This window comes from Cavia porcellus, unplaced genomic scaffold, assembly GCF_034190915.1.
Source record: "Cavia porcellus strain 051 isolate PalLab524CR breed Dunkin Hartley unplaced genomic scaffold, mCavPor4.1 scaffold_14, whole genome shotgun sequence".
Taxonomy (NCBI): Eukaryota; Metazoa; Chordata; class Mammalia; order Rodentia; family Caviidae; genus Cavia; species Cavia porcellus.
This window is the reverse complement of record NW_026947497.1, coordinates 16,852,614-16,872,579: the sequence shown is the minus strand read 5'-3', so window position 1 is coordinate 16,872,579 and position 19,966 is coordinate 16,852,614. Positions and strand designations below refer to the sequence as shown.

The window sequence follows — 19,966 nt, the reverse complement described above, 5'->3', positions numbered from 1 at the left end:
AGTTCCTCAAAAAATTAAAAATAGAGCTACCATATATCTCACCTATCCTGCTACTAAGACTATACCAAAGAAAATAAAACCAATATATCTGCACTTCCATGTTTAGGCAGACTTATTCCCAGCAGCCAACACATGGAGTGTGTATCTAAGTGTGTATCAGTGGATAAATGGGTAAGTTATTTTTATAGACAATGTAATACCAGTAAACTATTTAAAAGAAGGAACTTTTGTCCCTTATGACAAGGATGAACCTGGAAAACACTATGTGGAGTTACAGAGAGACAAATGTCACATGATCTCACTCATATGCAGAATTTAGCATACTGTATGTCACAGTAGAATGAAGGTGATTAAAAGCCAAGAGTGGGTATGTGGCAGGAAGATTAAGGAGATGTCAGTCAAGGGATGCATAACTGCACTTAGTAATAAAGATAACGCTATTTTACACAATGTTGATTATAGTTAGAAAAATGTATTGTATATATTTTGCATAAAATACTGTATTTTTGAAAAATACAAAAAGTGAACATTAATGTTTTGACACTTTCTATTCTTACACTTATATAAATGTTCTTACATTTTCATTGCTCTTACTCTTCAATGTTCTTACACAAAACTAATAATAATGTGAAGCAATGTATCTGTAAAATTAACTATTTTAACAATGAATGTATCTATTCAAGACATTATAAATTATATGTATATAACTTTACCTGCCCACTAAAAATAAATTTACAAATAAGACAAAGAAAAACTTGTAAGCAGGAAATCAAAGAAAAACTACCCTTTAGAAGACAGAACTATAAATTTCTTGTAGTTTCTATTTTATTTCCTGAATTATTTATTCTGAAAAAAGTTTCAAGTAAAATGATTTACACTAATTTGCATATGTGATGTTACTCATAATATCAGAACAAGAAAAGTGGTTTTATTTAAGGAGTCACAAAAACCTCTCCGCACAATCCATTTAGATGGTCATTCTCTTACTTGGCAGATCAAACCACACTGGCCCAAAGAGGCATGGAGGAGCTGCTGACGCCAGCCCTGCGGCCAGGGCTCTTACTTATCCTCATGATTTGTGCAATCCACTTACTCATCTGGACCAACAATGGAGAACTTGGAGCTTTCTTTACACTTAAAAGGGGGATTCAGGAAAGGCCTGGTACCCAATAAACATCTCCAGAAAATACTGCTATGGGCAATCAGATGTTGGAGCAGGGTAACACTCACTGATCATTTTCACAGATTTCCTAGGAGAAAAATAAAGTATCTTCAACCCAGGTAAATTTTGATAAAGGGGATGAAAAAGCGAGACAAAGAAACGGGCACTGCCTATGTAGAATCAGATGGAACACAAACTTCTGCAAAGTTACCAACACTGCTTCCAAATACAGAAGGAGAAGCTAGACCAATGGACAAGAAGTCGATTACCTGTTACAGAATTTGAGCAATTAAACTATTAATTTTCAGTGTTTCCAATGGTAAATTCATCACAGTTTTTTAAGTAAATTTATATGAAACACACTTTTATCCGAAAAACTGCATCAGTGAACTTTCACATCCCAAAGAGTTTCGCAAAAACTTTGAAGACACAGTTTGCTGAAAATACAGTTCTCTCTGCTTTTTAAAAATAAGAAAATAATGGCACATAAATCAGAAAAATAAAGTGCCTAGAGTAATCCAATATTATAAATATTTTCTCATTAAGGTGTCAAATAATGAAATGCCACTCACACATTGAACATTGTGCTGTTTCTCAGATGAAATTTTTTTTTCCTGGTGCCGGGGTTCAAACTCACGACCATCTGCTTGCAAGATAGGTGCTTATGCCGCTGATCTAAATCCCCAGCCCCTCTCAGATGAAATTTTTAATGTTACTAAGTTAAATTTGTTTAAAGAAACAGATTCATTCTCTAATTCCTTTGACAAAGCCCACATAGCATGTGGTTTGAATCTGGTAGAACAAACACAAACATCTCAAAGTCTTCGTATCTTTGAAGTGTATTTAAAAATAAATTACTGTTCTACTGTTTTACTTGGAAGTTCAATCTTTTAATCCTTTTCTTTAATTCTAATGAAAGAAGAAATTATTTATTATCAATGTTTTTAAGAATAATCGTAGATTTGGTGAGATTCCCTTTCATACAAAGTCTGTACTGGGGTCACTGGAATTTTTGCAATAGTACTAAGTGACAGACATTCTCTTTATCCAAGCTGATGCAAGAGAGTGACATCATGCCCCTGCTAGAAGGAAAGAATCATGTTTGACTTTGTACTGATATATATATATATGTAAATGTCTTTTTTTTTCAGAATCAATTTCCCTCATCTGTAATCTGAAAATAATATAACACGGTCAACCCAATTGGTACCAAATGAGATAACATATATTAACATGCTTGGGAAACCATAAAATATACTAGAAACATTTTTAGCCAAATATATAATAGTTTATATTCCCAATCAATTATTAACTGATGGAGGGAAGTTAAATTAGTTTGGAAGTTACGTCTATCTTTTAAAACCATTACTGTGAAAAATATACAAATGTTATCCAGTTACATGTGTATGGCACAGGGGCACTGCATACTGACTTCCACATTTGTTAAGGAAAGTACCCTTGCTTTTTCTTTGGAATGAGTGGCCATCATGGAAAGTAGATAGATTTGACCATCTGGCCACATGCAACTCAGAAAAATCACGTAACTCTTAGCCAGGGCCTGGCAAGAACAAGCTGGTATCCTGCTGAATCACTCAGTGGACTTACAGAAAGAACAGAATAGAACCTGCCTAAGTTGATGCCCCATGTTAGTAGGCTCTGCCCTGATGGGACCTTCTAAGTTCCTAGAAGAAACCAGCACTTGGACAATAATCAGAGAGAAGGATTGAGTGACTGTTTGGCATTCACTAAAAAAGCACAAAATCAATGAAGAGAAAAATATGATGGCATCAAGTTATAAATAAATATATGTGGGCTGGGGCACAGCTCAGTGATAGAGTGCTTTCCTAGTAGTGTGAGGCCCTGGATTTGACACCCAGCACAACCAAGAACAAACAAACAAGAAAATGGTCTTCCCTTTCCCTCTCCAATGCTTCCCCCTTTCTTCAACCTTAGAGGTGGGGGAAAAGTGAAAACATCCTTCCTTCCCATTCCAAGCCCTTGGATACAAAATTTGTTTTTTTTTAATAAACTTCTTTTTAGGGCCACAAGCCTGGCTATGATGCTTGGGGTGAGGTGTGCAGGAGATGTAGAGTCAGATGTTAGGCTGCAGCTTTAATTGAACTGGAATTTTTTAGTAATCAAAACCCATCAGAAAGAGGGTCATCAGAGGATCCTCCCACCATAATATTAAGGGAGGGGCTTGTCTTTATCAGAGCTGAAAACAATTAGTAAAAGGCATAAAACAACTTCACACTGCTAAATAACTATCACATAATATAGATTTATATATTGATCATGTGTTTGACTTAGTTTAATCCCAAAAATTTACCACAAACTCATGTAAAGACACTGTTTCTAAGTTAAATAAAGTTTTAACTGAGTTGAACAAGTCCTGTAGACAACTGTTTTTCTTCTTCCTTTTTTGCTTTTTAAAAATATGAAACAGTACTTTAATAACTTTAGTTGTTTTTTTGATAATAGAGAAATGCATCATTTCAGCTGGTCCACAGAGGAGTTTCATGCATGTTATTATCAGGGTCTAGAATTCTCAATTTAGTATTTTGAACACTTACTAGGTATTTAAACAAAGATGATCACTTTTAAGGTGTGATGGTTGATAAACTGTGTCAGCTTGAGAAGGTTAGAAGTTTAAGTGATTCAGCAGGGGGCCAGGGTCCTCACTTTGTAAATATCCTCAGCCTATGCAAGAGGAGGGCAGGGAGATGGGGCAGGTGTGAAGGACCCCCATGCCCTAGGGCAGGTAGCCTGCACCCATAAAGAGAGATGAGGAAGGTCTGATTGCTGACTCTTTAGAGACACTCTAATCTTCACCTTCCATTGGGACGTTGTCTTCTGGTTTCTGGTGCAGACTGTTTAGCTTTCACCTGGGATTCTCTAGCCTTCAGGTATAGACTTTTAAGCCTTCTGGTGTAGATCTCCAGCATTCTACTGCAAACCCAGAGGCCTCTTGATAAGGACTTGCACGGGAACACTTCAGTGAGCTCCAGACCTTTGACTTCAGTCTCCTGTGTGCAGCCTCCTGTGTGCAGACACCCTCTGTACACACCCTCATTCAACTCTGTGGCTGACCATCCTAAACCAATCCTGTAATTTCTTATACATTTTTATATCTTGTGTTATGTATGTTTCTCTAGTAAACCCTGACTGACAGATACACCGATATTCACCCTCTCTCTCTCTCTCTCTCTCTCTCTCTCTCTCCTTTCTCTGCATCTTTCTCCAAGTTTACCTTCCTATCTTTCTTCCAATACCATCCACCCCCATTCATAAATGCACTAAGGTTATGGACAGAAACAAGCTAGAAGGAAATAATTCACCTGCCTCTTCTCTCCTCTCCTCTCCTCTCCTCTCCTCCCCTCCCCTCCCCTCCCCTCCCCTCCCCTGTCCTCCCCTCTCCTCTCCTCCCATCCCCTCCTCTCCCCTCCCCCTTCCCTCCCCCACCTCTCTCCCTCTCTCTCTCCGACCTTAAATCTTTACAGTGATCATACTGGAGCTTCTCAACATATTCTGTCTTCTCCCTAGCCTACCTATCCTGGCTTCAGAAAGAGAAAAATGCTCCCATCGATAATCATGACCTGCTTGTAACACAGAGAACTGAAGACTACTCTTGCCCTTTCTCTGGTCTTCCTCTTAATTCAGTGGATAAAGGGGGCAGTGGGTGAGTTCTGAAAGCATACACTGTGTCCCCCTCAGTAAGTCCTGTGGGAACACAGTTGTTACCCTTAGCAGTGACTGTGAATCTTAATCACACACCCGAATCACCTTCAGAGTGTTTACAAATCCTGGAGCTCAGGGAAAATACCACAGCTATTAAATCGTGAGATGTGGTGTTTTTGTTTTCCATGAACTTTCTTTTGGGGCCACCTTCACCTATCTCAACCCTCTTAGGTACCTACTTTCAACAAGAAGGAAGGAAAAAAATCAAATCTAATTAACTTTATATCTCAACTGTTGGCAAGCAATTTAACCTTTCTGTGCCTCAGTTTCTCATTTCTATAATGAAGATACTTTTTCATTTATACTTCTTAAGTTCTAAAGAGATATTACTGCAAAATTCTAAGAACATTTCCTAGCTCATGGCAAGTGCTTTAATAGATGTGATCTATATTGTGCAACTAATGGGTAAGTTTGTGCATAGTCAATATATTATTTCACTATCATATTACAATACTGATCTATCAGAAAACATGAAACTCCAAAAAGAATTCTTAAAATTAATATCTGTTTCACAGATTTACCCATTATTCATTGACTTCTATTAACCTTCTACAAAATGTTCTATAAAAGTCTTAAAATCAGTTTTAAAAAGTTATTAAGCATAATTCCTAATAAAGATCATACTACCGTTCCATGGTACAGAACTTTGTCCCCAGGTATACACATTCAAATATATTAAGATCTTTTTTCTCATTAGAAATAGCTATGTCTGGAGTTACTCTGTTTGACATGTTATAAAACCACACCGTTCCTATCATAAGGGATATAAACAATATGATTTGAAACATGCTTTGCCTAAATAGCATATTTTATTAAGTATTCTAAAGACTATAGATACAGTAGTAGGTAAGAATCATTAAATCGATTTCTGCCTTATGATATGAAAGGGTTTACCATCTCAATTTTAATAGTAACTTGAAAACATGAATTAAAATGCAATAGGAAAACAAAAAGCATCAGTGTAAGCCTGAAAAGGCTTCTAACTGCATTCAAAAATATAAAAAAACAAAGAGTATGAACATTTTCTTGTTCATTATTTTCAAAATGTGAATTTTGCTTGAATTGTGCGTGGGATTTGTTTTCAAAACAAAAAGTTCTTCTCAATTCTTTTTATGAACATTTTTCTAGAGTAATTTGCCAAAAGTATGTCCAGAGATATAGTCATATAAGCACATGTCCCCAAAGAGAGTTTTGTTCAGGAAAAATGCTGACATTCTTCTTATAAGATATCTGCACACACAATGGGGCCTTCTGTCTCGATAAATTTGTTTCTGGGGATGAGCCCATGCAAAGATAGTCTGCAGACTCGTATTATGCTGTGACTCAGTATTAGAAATGCTTGTTTTCGATGATATATATAGAGAATATAAATTAAAAGATACGGTAACAATCAAAAATCCAGGTTAATAATAATGATTATTTTGGCCTTTTAAAGATTCAATTTATTTTTGAAAAAAAACAGAATTTTTATGGCATTCAGCTTCAGTATCATTCTAAAAGTTTTAGTAATATTCCTCCCTGTGATTTTTAAACTGAAGATTTCCATGCAGTTTTGGTCAACCAACCAAACACTAAAACTATTTGAAAACACCTCTCAAAAGTGACTCAACATGTCCCAAAAAAGGTATTTATTCAGACTTATAAAGCTATTCAATTCTCACCATCTGACTAATTAGATTAGTTTTTCTCATGCTATGTCAACCTGTTAAAGTTTCATTTCATACAGAATTATCAAAACTCTAAAACACTTCAACATTTCAGAGCCAAAATTCTTTTTTTGCCTCTAGAACTACTTTGTATAATTTTAATTTTAAAGTGTATCGTTCAAGCACTGTTTAAATTTCTCTTCTCTGTAGAAATATTTATATACTTTTAATCCCCACATTAATCTTTTGCATGGTCTTCAAAATTCTGCATGCATACATCAGTGGCCACCCTCCCTCTAGACTTCCTGGCTCTTCCTTTTTTTCCTTATATCCTTCTTGGTGGTCAACCAGCCCTAACGAGTGAGAAAATCTGTGTTCAACTAACACTTCACCATGAACTCCATGAGAAACCATTGCTTGAGTTTGCATTACTTAGTGTTTTAAGTAAAAAATGATGAAATGTGTTATATCCATGTACCGATTTCTTGCAGTGAATATAACCATTATGTACCCATAGAAGTAAGAACCTCAAGAGGCCATATAAAGAAATTTAATATAAATCTGAACAAAGATAAGCATAGACCGAGAAAACAGGCATTTACATGGTAATTTAGAACTTATATCTTCTTTAGAAAACTCTAGTTTGTTCAACAAATGGGAAAAAGGGTAGACTGTAATGTCTCTCCATCTTCCTTTCTCTCATTACACACACAAATTAATGCAAACATCTTAACTTTTTCATAATGTATTTTTAAATCTTTCCTCTAACCACAGTGTCACAAGTTAAACAATTATATAGTTCTTGGAGAAGGGGATGTTTCCGGGGACTGAACCCAGGCCTTGTACAAGCCCATTCCACCACTTTGTCACATCCCCAGCTCCTGACCACACTTACCTGGATGCTTTAATAATGACTTTTCAACCACAAATATGTTGCCTGAGTATTTTTAAGAAAGGTGATCCAGTGGGGAGTATAGCACTGCATTGCTTGACCCTCACATGGCTTAATGATCTCTGAGTCCTCCCAGTAGACTGGCTATACACCCTGGGAAAGGGCTCCACAGTACCTTCTCTAGCAATCGGCTGAAGTTCTTCAAAGGGTGACCACTAGAGGGCTCTACTTCGAAATCAGCCCAATAGAGAGCCCAGGAGAAACCCACTGCCCACAATTAGTCAGGCCTGGTTATCACGGAGAGAATGAGAGCTTTCAACCACTTCTGCCCTTTTATATTTTAATTCGCAGGCGTGTGAGTCTAAAATTGTATGCTATGAGGACTACAGAAGCTATCAAACATGATAGAACTTCATGGCTTGTGCAGTCCAGTTCCTTCCTTAATGCTTTCTATTCCTGTGAAATGTTTGTCTGTCTCCTTTCATACACATACGCATGCATGCATGCAGCGAGAGAGACAGAGAGAGAGAGAGAGAGAGAGAGAGAGAGAGAGAGAGAGAGAGAGAGAGAAGACAGGATGGGGGAGAGGCCCTAAATTAGATCAGAGCTGGAATTAGAACTCGGATCTCAGAAACCAGAGTCAGCCAAGCAACTTGCTGTTCTAAACCTAGGACAAACCTGCTTCAGTCTCCTGAATTCTACCCAGGATAACTCAGGCGTTCATATTTTATCTGCCTTTGCCTGCTGCTGACTCTGAAGAAGCCCAAGAAAGCCGCCTTTTTTCAGATGAGTTTCTTACCCTCTCTGGGCTTTCTTCTCATCTAAAATTAGCCAGTTGAACTGGAGATCTCTGAGGAACTTCACAGTTATAAAAAAAGTCTGCTTTTCCTCTTCATGCTTCACCCTTGATGTCTGCGATTTTCACTAGGTGGCAGGATTCTACCACCACACTACAAAAAGAGCCTTCTGATAGATGCCTCAGAGCAGAAAATTTCACAGAAACTCCTTTCTTTGGTACGTTTTTTAAAAGCAATAGTCAAAAGGAAAGAACAGATGCAAAGACAGTGACCCACATATTTCTGAAAGACCTAGATCCAGTTCTAATACAAGAATAAAGCAAAAAATTAATTTCTTTTGCCTTCACAAAGTCTTTCATGCAATTTGTCACTCTGGCATTAAAATCGGATAAAACTTTGGAGTTTTTTTTTTCATCCATTTTAAAATTTATTTTAGGTAACTGTCCACTAGAAAATAGCACCTCCCTGGAGCATTCTAGTCCTGTTCTAAGCTAAGGAACAAACTGGGAACCAGTAACAAAAACACTGAACATTATAAAGAGTTACTGGAGAAGCTGCAAAGTTCACATTTCAAGTATCTTTGAATTTTATTCCGAGTCCTGGCCGGATGAGTATGCATGATGGAAATCACTAACTGAAGTTTTGCATTTATTGTTAAAGCCTTAAAAGAGTTTTCTTTTAAAAACAGGCCCTCTGACATCCCATTATACTTTTAAAATGATTGCTCCAAATTGGCCTTTCCATGCATGCTGCATAACAAATGTTGCTACCAACAGTTTATGAGAGTCCCCAAAATATCCAAGCCACTAGTTAACGCCAGAGCCAAGCATTTCTTCTCCGCCAGAGCCAGGCAAAGAGACATGAAAGGGAATCCAGGGCAGAGTCTAGCATTGCCCAGGGGAAATGTCCCCCGCGAGGCTTGGTTCTTGTCAGGTGATGACCGAGGCCTTTTCTCCAACTAAGTATGACACTCTGCTATTTGCTAGGTAATTACATAATGTAGGCTATACATTTCTCTTCTTAAAAAGCAAGCCACATCTTAGAGAAATGGAACGCCAGCACCAAAACCCAAGCAACACACAGACAGACTTGCGGGTCAGAACTTGAAAGAGCATCAACAGGTTGCTCCGTGCCCTCCTTCCCTCCCGGACACAGCATGCAGGCTGGCACCTCCTCTGCCCGCTCCTACCTTGGCAACATGCAAGGGCTGCTTCTGCTCCCGGCCACCTTGCAATCGGAAGCCCCAGGGGGCTCCCCCAGTCATGGAGATGCAGATACAATCCCCGGTGCCCATGTCTCCGATTCAGGTGAGCAGCATGAAGGGCCGGCGGGCGCGGCGGAGGATGCACCCCGAGCTCTCGGCCTCCGCCGGGGACGCGGGTCCGGGGCGCGCAGAGCCGCCCGCGCTGCCGGCCGCCGCGCTGACTGCGCCGCTCTGGGCTCCGCCGGGCGCAGCGCGGGCATCGGGACCCGGCCCACTCGTGCGTCACGGCCGCGCTCGGCCCACCTTGGCCAGTCCCGGGGGCGGACGGGGCGGAGGCGGGGAGGAGCGCGGTCCAGCCCGGAGAGGAGGGCTCCGACTGCAGAACTGGGGTCAGCACTACAAACAGGAGGGAGCGCCCTGGGACCCGGCGACCGCTGGGTGATGTCAGATGCTGGGGGTCACCGGGGAGAGGGCCCGAGTGCATTAAATTAGTAGTTTTCTATCGAGCTGAGAATCAGTCCTGTAAGAAGTAAAGCAAAGTGCAAACGTTTGCTTCTGGAAAGGAGGAGGGGAGGAGGGGAGGATAGAGAGGGAATGAGATGAGGTTTCCCCCTGGAAACTACCTGGAAAGAACCTCATCTGTGCATGATTTGGGGTATTTTACATTTAAAGAAGTGTTTCGCTTCACTTGTCTCCTTTCTGCTGAACTTCAACTGAATCCAGCAGTCACTGCACACGATGTTAAGTACAAGTGCTCTGTTCTTAGGCTTTGCCTTCTCACAGCCTGAATCTGGGTGGCCCAGTCCGAAATGGATTTCATACGTGCTCCAAAATATTTGAAGTTGAGATTTGTGTACAGCCTACCAAAAATGTATAAATGGAGCACTTTGCCGTTTCTGTACTGATGTTTTCCATAACGCTCATCCACATAAATACACACAATAAAGAAGAGCCTGAGAAAATCCCAGCTACTCGTGGTGCCAGACGCGAGGGACCCCCAGGGGCACAGCCTGCTCCGGTCTTCACGCGCGCACACAGCCACGCAGGTCACCGGAACTGTGCCTCCTCCCCGGACGAGGAGGACCCTGAAGTTAGTGGCCTTGGCACAGGAGGAGACACTTGGGAGGTCACAAGGGCCGGATGCTCATCCCAGATTTGATTCGCTGCACAAGGGTGAATTAACTTTTGCCAAGTCTTTCTTTAAAAACTTGTGACACAAAATACGTGCTCTGAGAACAAAAGAAAATGAAAGGACTTTTCACATTTGCTGTTTCTACTGTCTCTTGTTTGCTTGTCTCTGGGTCAGCCCACTGTAGCCTGTCCCCACAATAGGAAAAGCTCCAGGCAAAGTCACTAGTGACCTCTTTGTTTTCCTTGTCATATGTGACATTACTGGCCATCTCCTCCTTACATCTTTTTTTTTTTCTCTTAGCTATAGGACCCAGCAAGGCCCTGGCTTTCCTCTGGACTGTCTAGATCCTTTTCTTCCTTTCCTTCTTTGCAGGTTTTCTGTTCTGCTACTCCATTAAATGTTACTTTTTACTAAGGCTGTGACTGGTCCTCTTTTTTCCCTGCCTTTGTACTTTTTTGGGGGAGGGGTTCTCTCATTCATCCTCCAGAATTCAGCTGCTTCCTTCCCCATGAGTCTCATCTGCTCTGTTTACCTCCAAACAGTACATTCAAGGGCCTAATAAACCTCTTTCTATGGTGTGAATGTATCCCTAAAATTCAGTACATTAAAAATGATGTTAATCATCGCTCTCTTCCCATACTGCTTCACCTCCTGCACCCCACGTCCCAGGATAATGAATTGATACCCTTTGTCTCAGGCCTGGTTCCCCTCACCTCTGGCTTGAATGCAGGTTTGATTCCGGAAATGGGAACTGGGGTAGCCACGCTGTTGACCAAACCTAAGACAACTGTAGAGATTCTGACCCTGGCTGAATCCACGCCAGCAGCTATCATCTCAGTCCTCTGATTGTGCAAGAAAAAAATAACCCATGCGTGTTTAAACTGCTACGAGCGAGTTCATTATTTCTCACAGCTCGCACATATCTAAGTGCCACACTCAGGCAATGTGAGCCTCTCCCATTATACCTATTCTTCTATACAGTACCAGGGAATCAAAACTACTATCATTTATTGAAGATTTGCTCTGTGCAATGAAACTGACATATAGTTTAGTACCTTATCGCGCTTATGTTAGGTAGTTATGCGTCTCTCTTTTATTGGCATTTAATTAAGCTACAGGTCCTAACTTGTAGAACCAGGACTTGAATCTGTTGTCCTAAATTTAAGATACCTTTCTCTCCTCTCTCCTCCCTCCTTTCCTCTCTCCATTCTGCCCCCAGGCCTTATATACTCACTGCTTTCCCAACAAATGCATCTACTTAACCAAAAAGAACTTCAGGTCCAACTTTGAGATAGACTACAAGCCTACGCCTTCCCTCTCTGCTCATTGCCATGGTCACACCTGCCTCTGGCCTGGACCATTACAATCTCCTAACTAGTCTCTGAATAACAGGCATGATTTCTACTCCCTGTTCTTTCCCCACTATACAGCAGGATGACATTTCTGAAATATGATATCTATCTTGTTTTTTTCCTCTGTTTAAAAGCTGCCAGGGCTCTGAAAATAAAATCAAAACTCTTTTCACATAGATAACACTTTCCGCCTGGCACTCCCACTTCTCCCCGCACCACTCATGCACGGCTCCTTACCTTGGGTTTTATGATTCAGACGCACAGAAGTACTTTTAGTTTGCTTTGTGGTTCCATCTGTTTAGGCTTTCCTCCAAGCCCACCAGTCACCGCCTGCCCTAACTCACCTCACACTCCCGCTCACCCTCCAGCCTCTCGTTGGACTCCACATTCCCAGGGAGCCACTCCTGCTCCCCCAAAACCCATGTCAGATCCACCCTCAGTGTGCTGTCATCTGTCTCTACCTTCGTTCTCATTCTAACAGTTTCTTGAAATGTTGAATCTCTACTAAACTACTAACTCTGAGAGACTAAGAGTTGCTTTTTGAATTATTGAGAACAGTATCTCAGTATAATTTATGATGAATAATTTGTGCTTCGGCCATATGAGTAGAAAGTATAGATAAGATCTTCTAAAATTAAGGTATAGGAAACGGAGTCAATGGATTCTAGCTTGTTTTCTTTTCTTCCACTTCATCTGACTCAGAAAAAAAAAATCTTAGATAAACCAGAAGTCCTAACTTAAACCTTGGAGAACCCACGTAGAGCAGATGACAGCTAACTCCCTGATATCCTGCTCCTCTGGGTTGGTTAGTAACCATTAGCTTTGTTTTAAAAAAAAAAAAAAACAAGTTGGCTTATCTAAAACAGTCAGAATTCACCTTCCCTCCTTAAGACAAAGTTACCCTGGCTAAATCAAGGAGTTCCTCTTGGTTCCAATGATTTTTCATTAAGGATCAGTCACATCGGAGCTCAGTAGTTTTCTGGATGGTCATCAGGACTAGATCTTTCCCCACAGATAGTGACACCAGCCAGTGGTGTCAGAGCCAGAGTGAAGATAAAGCATCATGAGTCACATTGTGCAAGACTGAACTTCACGCACTGTCGCGCCTTATAGGTCTTACTGGCTGTGCCAGAGTGCAAGGTTCTATGTCTCTTTTCCTGAGCCATTTCTCAGGGTTATGTTTGAGGGAAACAACGCTGAAGGACGAAGTAGTATCACAAATTGGAATGAAGAGAGGTTTCCTAACTGATTCTTGTAAAAGCAGTGGTTTCTGGAAGTTTGGTGGTCTTTAGTAGGGATACAAACCCTTGTACTTGTAGCAGGGATACAAACCCTTGTACATCTAGATCTACTGTGTAAAACTCATGAGGATGGGCACAAGATGAATGGAAACAAACACAGTGTTGCCCCTTCTGGTTGGGGTGTCCTGAGGAATAAATATTTTTGTCTCTGACACAGAAGTCATATATCTGCTTTCAGTATCTACAAAACAGTAGCTGGCTAATTAGCAATTTACAAGGATAGTATAATCAAATCCTAGCCACAACAGGATGAAACTGAGACATTAATAAAGAAATATAGCTCTGATCAAATAGCATGTGTGTCTGCCCTTTATTTTATTTGAATGTTAAGAACAAAAGTCAGAGCCGAAGAACTATTCTCTAAAGAAAGTAATGATTTAGCTTTAACAATGATCTTCTAGGACTATCTCTAATTCTATCACTTTCTACTTTCCTTATTCTAATAGTCTATTTTAGAGAATGGTTTTGCTATGACTTAATAGCATACCAGATGCTCTGTTTTATTTTCTCCTCTCCTTGAGTATTAATATATTCAGCAGACAATACCTAGTCTGTGGATCCCCATTTCACAACAGCGTAAGTTTTCTCTGCTAACATGAACTGGAATGCCACATTACGAAGCCAGAGTTTTCTATTAGGAATGACCTAGAGATGAAGGCACAGAGGAGAGAGGAGAGCAGGAAGAAAAAGTGAAAAGGATTACAGTGTGATCTGTACCAACTCCTCACGCTGACTTTATTCTTATGTATCACAAACACCTCCTAGTAATAAATACATATATTTTAAAAACAGTGACTTACTGTACAGTTAATATTGGCTACATATGCCTGACTCATGCCTCTTTCTTAACTCAATTTTTCACTCAAAAATATCATTTTTTTAAACTCTGAGCTAATGCCTATTTGTTGGGAGCCGCAGCCCCGAGCCCGGTCGCCTCACTTGGCGGACGTGAGGCCTGTAGTAAAGAGTAAAGCCTGAGGTAGATTACCCCTCCCATCGAGCACGTTAGTTTCCTGCTTACCGCATAAGCAACCCGCTCAACAATATAGTCTGCCTGGCAACTGATGATGTTAGCCAATCAGCTTGCCTTGCTTACTTTAACATGATTGGACACTGTATCCGTATATATACTGGTGCCACCCCTGGGGGGGAAGAAGAAGCCCGGAAGTAGAAGCCCAGAAGGAGCCGCGGGGAGCGGACCAGAGGAGGCTTCGGCTGGGAGCGATCCCAGGGCAGGCTGTACGGAGAAGGAAAATAAAAGAAAAGGTTGTCCACTGCCAGACTTTGTCGTGTGTCCTTCCTGCCGGCCGGGAGCGGACATCGACATTTGGAGGCCCGCCCGGGGACTGATCACCCCCGAGACGTGACAGCGGACAACGCTCCAGTACAGAGCTGCGAGACAGGTGAGTTGGGGATAAGCCTGGGCTCTGGGTGGCGCGCACCTACAGGGCTTTTAGACTCCCCTCAGGCTCACGCGTAAGTGGCGGATTCCTTGGGCCTCATGCGGTGAGTAACATATTAAAAGATGGGAAACATGCTAGGTAGCAACTCTAAGAGCGAGGGTGGTTGTGGAGAAAGCTCTCAAGAGCTTACAAAAGTACGCAGGGTATTTGAGCAGGCCCAGTCAGGGAGCTCCCGAGAGGGGCCCGTCAAGGGGAACAAAGATGCTAAGGAGAAGGACGGGACTCTAGCCTCGGAGTCGTCTGACTCCGAGGACGAGGGAAAGTTGAATGGCAAGGAGGCCAAAGAGACCAGCTGTCAGGAGCCTAAGTCACTCGATAAGGAGTCGCAGGGTTCTTTCCCAGCGTTGCGCCGTGAATTGCGCTCCGCTCAACTTGGTCTGCGGAGGAGTAGAGAGCTCCTGAGCGCTCCCCGGCGCGAGAGGGAGGCGAAGCCTTCCGCCCCACCTTGGGGGCTGTTCCCGGAGGCGATCCCTCGCCGCGAGGCGGCCGCCCGGGAGCTCCCTTCCCCTTCGCCAGAACAGGAAGTGATGCACGGGCCCCCATTTTCCGCCCAATCATGGCCGCCGTCTTATGCTCCGCCGCCGGCGGGTCGGTATTTTTACAGGCGGCTTTGGCAGGGGGGACGTTTGTCTCATGAGGTACATCCACCACCTGGGATAGATAGTGGCCCCTACGGGATATTTCCTGTACAAGTAGCTATGGGCCAGGGACGCAATGCATGGGAGCCTTTTGAGATAAAGCAGATTAGAGAACTTAAAAATGCAGTTACAACCTTTGGGCCGACTGCGCCTTACACCATTGCCATGCTGGAGAACCTGTCTTCTGGGCCCCTCACCCCCGCGGACTGGATTCAGCTGGCAAAGGCGTGTCTGCCCTCGGGCAGTTACCTGGATTGGCGAGCCTGGTATGCAGAGTTCTCTGCAGAGCAGGCTGAGAGAAACGCCAATCGGGGAAACCGGGGGTGGAACAAGGAAATGCTTATGGGAGAAGGTCGGCACGCTGATGATCAGACTCAGTTCCCCGGCGCTGTCTATGAACAAATCAATGCCATAGGGCTCCGCGCCTGGAAGCAGGTAAGTGGTGCCGGAACAGCCTCCTTGTGTCTTTCAAAAATAATTCAGGGTACCACAGAGCCATTTGTTGACTTTGTGGCCCGAATGCAAGATGCTGCCGATAAGATATTTTCTGATCCGGGAGTGGCTCGACCGCTGGTAAGGCAGCTGATTTTTGAGCAATGTACAAAGGAGTGCAAGGCAGCGATAGCTCCTCATAAGAACAAGGACCTCAACGCCTGGATTAGGATATGCAGAGAGATAGGGGGGCCGCTCTCCAACTCGGGAGTGGCTGCTCTCCTGGCCGCGGCTGTACAGCAGAGGGGACCTCGCGGGTTAGAAGGGGAATGTAAGGCTAAAGGGTGTTTTGCCTGCGGGGAGCCAGGACACATTCTGAGATGTGTTTTCCATGGGGATATAAACAATCAGTACCCTAAAGACCCTATCTTGTCATTTGTCACTCAGCACCCTATAATTTTTCCAAAGGTTACTGCCTCTGAGCCATTAGTCCCAGCAACTACAATATACACAGATGGCTCCAAGACGGGGATAGGCACCTATGTGATCCTAGGCAAGCCCCCGGTTACCATACAATTTGAACCTGATCAGCCTCAGGTGGTAGAACTGCAGATCGTTAAAATGATTCTTGAACGGTTCTCAGAAGCCATTAATATTGTCTCCGATTCTAGGTATGTGGTCAATGCTATGCAAGTGCTTGAGACTGCCGGTTTAATTAGATCCACTTCCACAGTGGCTGGGCTGTTCCTGTCTATCCAGACATTGCTTCAGAACAGACACCATAAGGTCTTCACCACCCACATAAGAGCACATACATCCCTGCCAGGGCCTATGGCACAGGGGAATGCGGCTGCTGATACTGCCACTCGCCCGTTATGGATTTTTACCTTACTAACACCAATCGAGCGAGCCCGTGCCTTCCATGATAAGTTTCATGTCAATGCCAGGACACTAGCAAACCATTTCCATGTTTCCAGAGCAGATGCATGAGATATCGTGCGACTATGTGACTCCTGTGCCACATACAAACCTGCCATACCGATGGGAGTAAACCCTCGAGGTTTGATCCTTGGTGATGTTTGGCAGATGGACATCACACATATACAGGAGTTTGGGACTCTTAAATATGTTCATGTTTCCACAGACACCTGTTCTCACGTCATATTCGCAACAGCAGAAACAGGTGAAAAAGTGTCTAATGTGATCAATCATTGCCTGGCGGCTTGGGCCGCATGGGGCAAACCAAAAATATTAAAAACTGATAATGGACCAGCCTATATAGGCAAAGCCTTCAATGAGTTCTGCAAAATGATGGAGGTTCAATTAAAACATGGTATCCCATACAATCCCCAAGGTCAAGGAATCATTGAGAGGGCTCATAGAAGCCTCAAAGAAATTTTACAAAAACAAAAAGGGGGAGTAGGCCAAGGCCTGGCCCCAAAGGCACGATTATCCATGGCACTATTCACACACAATTTTTTAAATTTAAATAATGATAATTGCTCCCCAGCCGTGGAGCACTGCAACCCTTCCCCCAACCATAAAGGGTGGGTGAAGTGGAAAGATGTCCTGACAGGACAATGGATGGGCCCGGATCCAGTGGTCAGCTGGAACCGAGGCGCGGTTTGTGTTTTCCCACAGGAATCGGGACGAGAACCACTGTGGGTACCGGAGAGACTGACACGGGCGACAAAGCCCTCGACTGAAGATCAGACCTGCCCTACCGGAGATCCATCACAGACCAACCAACAAGATGAATAGAAATAGTGGTAGCCCAAAATGGACAAGAAGATCCTCAGGCATATGCATGGCTCGCTCGCCTAGCCTACGACCGAGTCTAGGGACGGTGAGCTTCCCACACTCCTCCTCTAAAAAATTATGACATAGCTGGGTAGGAGAGTCAATGACGGGTAAGAGCGTACTCCCCCGGTGCGACTCAACCTAAGCCAGGCCCTACCCCATCCTGCACGTAAGCCGCTGGACTGTTAGATGCTGCCCAGGTCTAAATTTCTCTCCGAGGGGATTTCTTTACGGAGAGGAAATGAGTGCAAGCTTGTGTGCATCCAGGTTCCGTCCAGTTTGTGCCTGGCCCTAGAAAAAGGACGAGGGCCTCAGGGCCTTGGCAGACCATGGGACGGCTGACCAGGGTCTAAGCCAAGGACCTACGGTGGGCCTACGCATAGGGCATAAGCCTCTGCACCCAGTCCAGGAAGGGCTACGATGCGCACATTTATAAAAAAAAATAAAAAAGGGGGAGATGTTGGGAGCCGCAGCCCCGAGCCCGGTCGCCTCACTTGGCGGACGTGAGGCCTGTAGTAAAGAGTAAAGCCTGAGGTAGATTACCCCTCCCATCGAGCACGTTAGTTTCCTGCTTACCGCATAAGCAACCCGCTCAACAATATAGTCTGCCTGGCAACTGATGATGTTAGCCAATCAGCTTGCCTTGCTTACTTTAACATGATTGGACACTGTATCCGTATATATACTGGTGCCACCCCTGGGGGGGAAGAAGAAGCCCGGAAGTAGAAGCCCAGAAGGAGCCGCGGGGAGCGGACCAGAGGAGGCTTCGGCTGGGAGCGATCCCAGGGCAGGCTGTACGGAGAAGAAAAATAAAAGAAAAGGTTGTCCACTGCCAGACTTTGTCGTGTGTCCTTCCTGCCGGCCGGGAGCGGACATCGACACCTATTGTTTCTCCTAATTAATTAAAGATCTAGAAATTCATCTTTACTCTGCGTGAAATAGTAACGTTTTTTGGAGGAAAACAAAGCACCTCAGAGAAAGAAGAAACATTATTGTGAAACCACAATGATGAATTTAGAATGACTATACCTCCAGGTGATGCACCAAATGTCTTAATTACTTAACACCCGAAGTGGAAGGAGGGGAGGTCTACTCCGGCTGGTGGTTCCAGTCCATGATCAGCTCCAGGGTAGCCAGGGCGCAGTGGAAAGGTCTGAGTAGAGGGTGGCACTCACCCTGTGGCTGTTGGGAAGCAACAGAGAAGAGAAGATGAAGGAGAGAGACCTTTTCTTACTGATCAGTGATGCCTCCAACCAGGCCCTGTGTCCTAACAGCAAGTCTGCTGCAGCACTGCTGTGACCCAGTCACCTTCCAAAGCCCTAACTCTGAACATAGGAGGCTTCTAGGTCCATTTCAGATGTCAGCCATAACACCGAGATTTCAATGTCTAAACCAAACCTGCATCTTCATTTCCCTTTGGGCCATCAAACCTTCCTGCTTACTGCAGCTGCATGATTCCTGTTCCCAGCAACCCCATTCAACTTCAACTTACTAAGGATGTGGCTTCAAGGCACTGGAAAGCCCAAACAAGAGCAATGAAGACAAACTTTCCTGCTCATTAAAAGGTCTTCAAAGTAAACAAACTAACAGAAATGTAGCAGGCATCTTGCAGCATTATTATATGAGTTAATGTATTTATATGAGGTAAGTCTGAATAAATCACCTAGTGAAAACCACATATATTGAAGTCCTCTTAATATATATGATTCAGTTTGAAAAAGGCTTCTAAAAATACAATTTATCTGTGCTCATGTGCACGTGATTGTGTATTTCAGAACAGTTAAGATGGAGTTAAATAAATATTAGGAAAAAATGGCTTCAAGCGTTTGATCTTTCCAAAAGATTAGAGAGCATTTGTCTCTCACATCAAGGAATGAACTGAGCATCATTATAATTCCCATAGTTTCCTGAGTATAGTTTGCTACTTTATGGTTTTATTAACAGATACTACCTGTCCTGCAATGCACAATGTACTGGGTTATATGATGCATCAGAAAGAGCAAAAAATAAGGAACATGGAACTCTGATGGATAATTTCTCTATTTTAAACAAACAAATCTGTTTTCTTCAAGGCTTATGAGCACTATTTGGCTCTGTCACTAAATCACAGAGACACACGCAAATCAGTGCTAACGTTTAAACTCTGAAACAATGTTGTTCCATTTTATTTTTCCCTCTGTAAAAAGTGATGGACAAAAAGGAGATACAAGGTTATATGTATAGGAAGAAGTGAATACCCCAGACCAAGACAATAGGATTTTATAAATTGATTGTCACTGACCTCTGGAGGAAAAATGCTGGTTGGAATTAGGAGCAGATAATGGGCCTTTATTTTTATGCTAAAAATACAGATAATTAATATGGTAAATAATCATTTGTGTGTTCATATCTATTGTATGTTCATATTGG

At 42.9% G+C, this 19,966-nt stretch overlaps 1 protein-coding gene across 1 annotated transcript in view; it reads right to left on the bottom strand.

The window, feature by feature from the left end:
- Synpo2 (synaptopodin 2) overlaps window positions 1-9,669 on the bottom strand; it is a 177,696-nt gene extending 168,027 nt beyond the window's left edge. The window contains exon 1 of the mRNA XM_003476796.4: window positions 9,425-9,669. Within this exon, the coding sequence (XP_003476844.1) occupies window positions 9,425-9,529 (105 nt within the window). The 5' untranslated portion in view covers window positions 9,530-9,669. The remainder of the gene's footprint in view (window positions 1-9,424) is intronic.
- Between the last annotated feature and the right edge of the window lie 10,297 nt (window positions 9,670-19,966).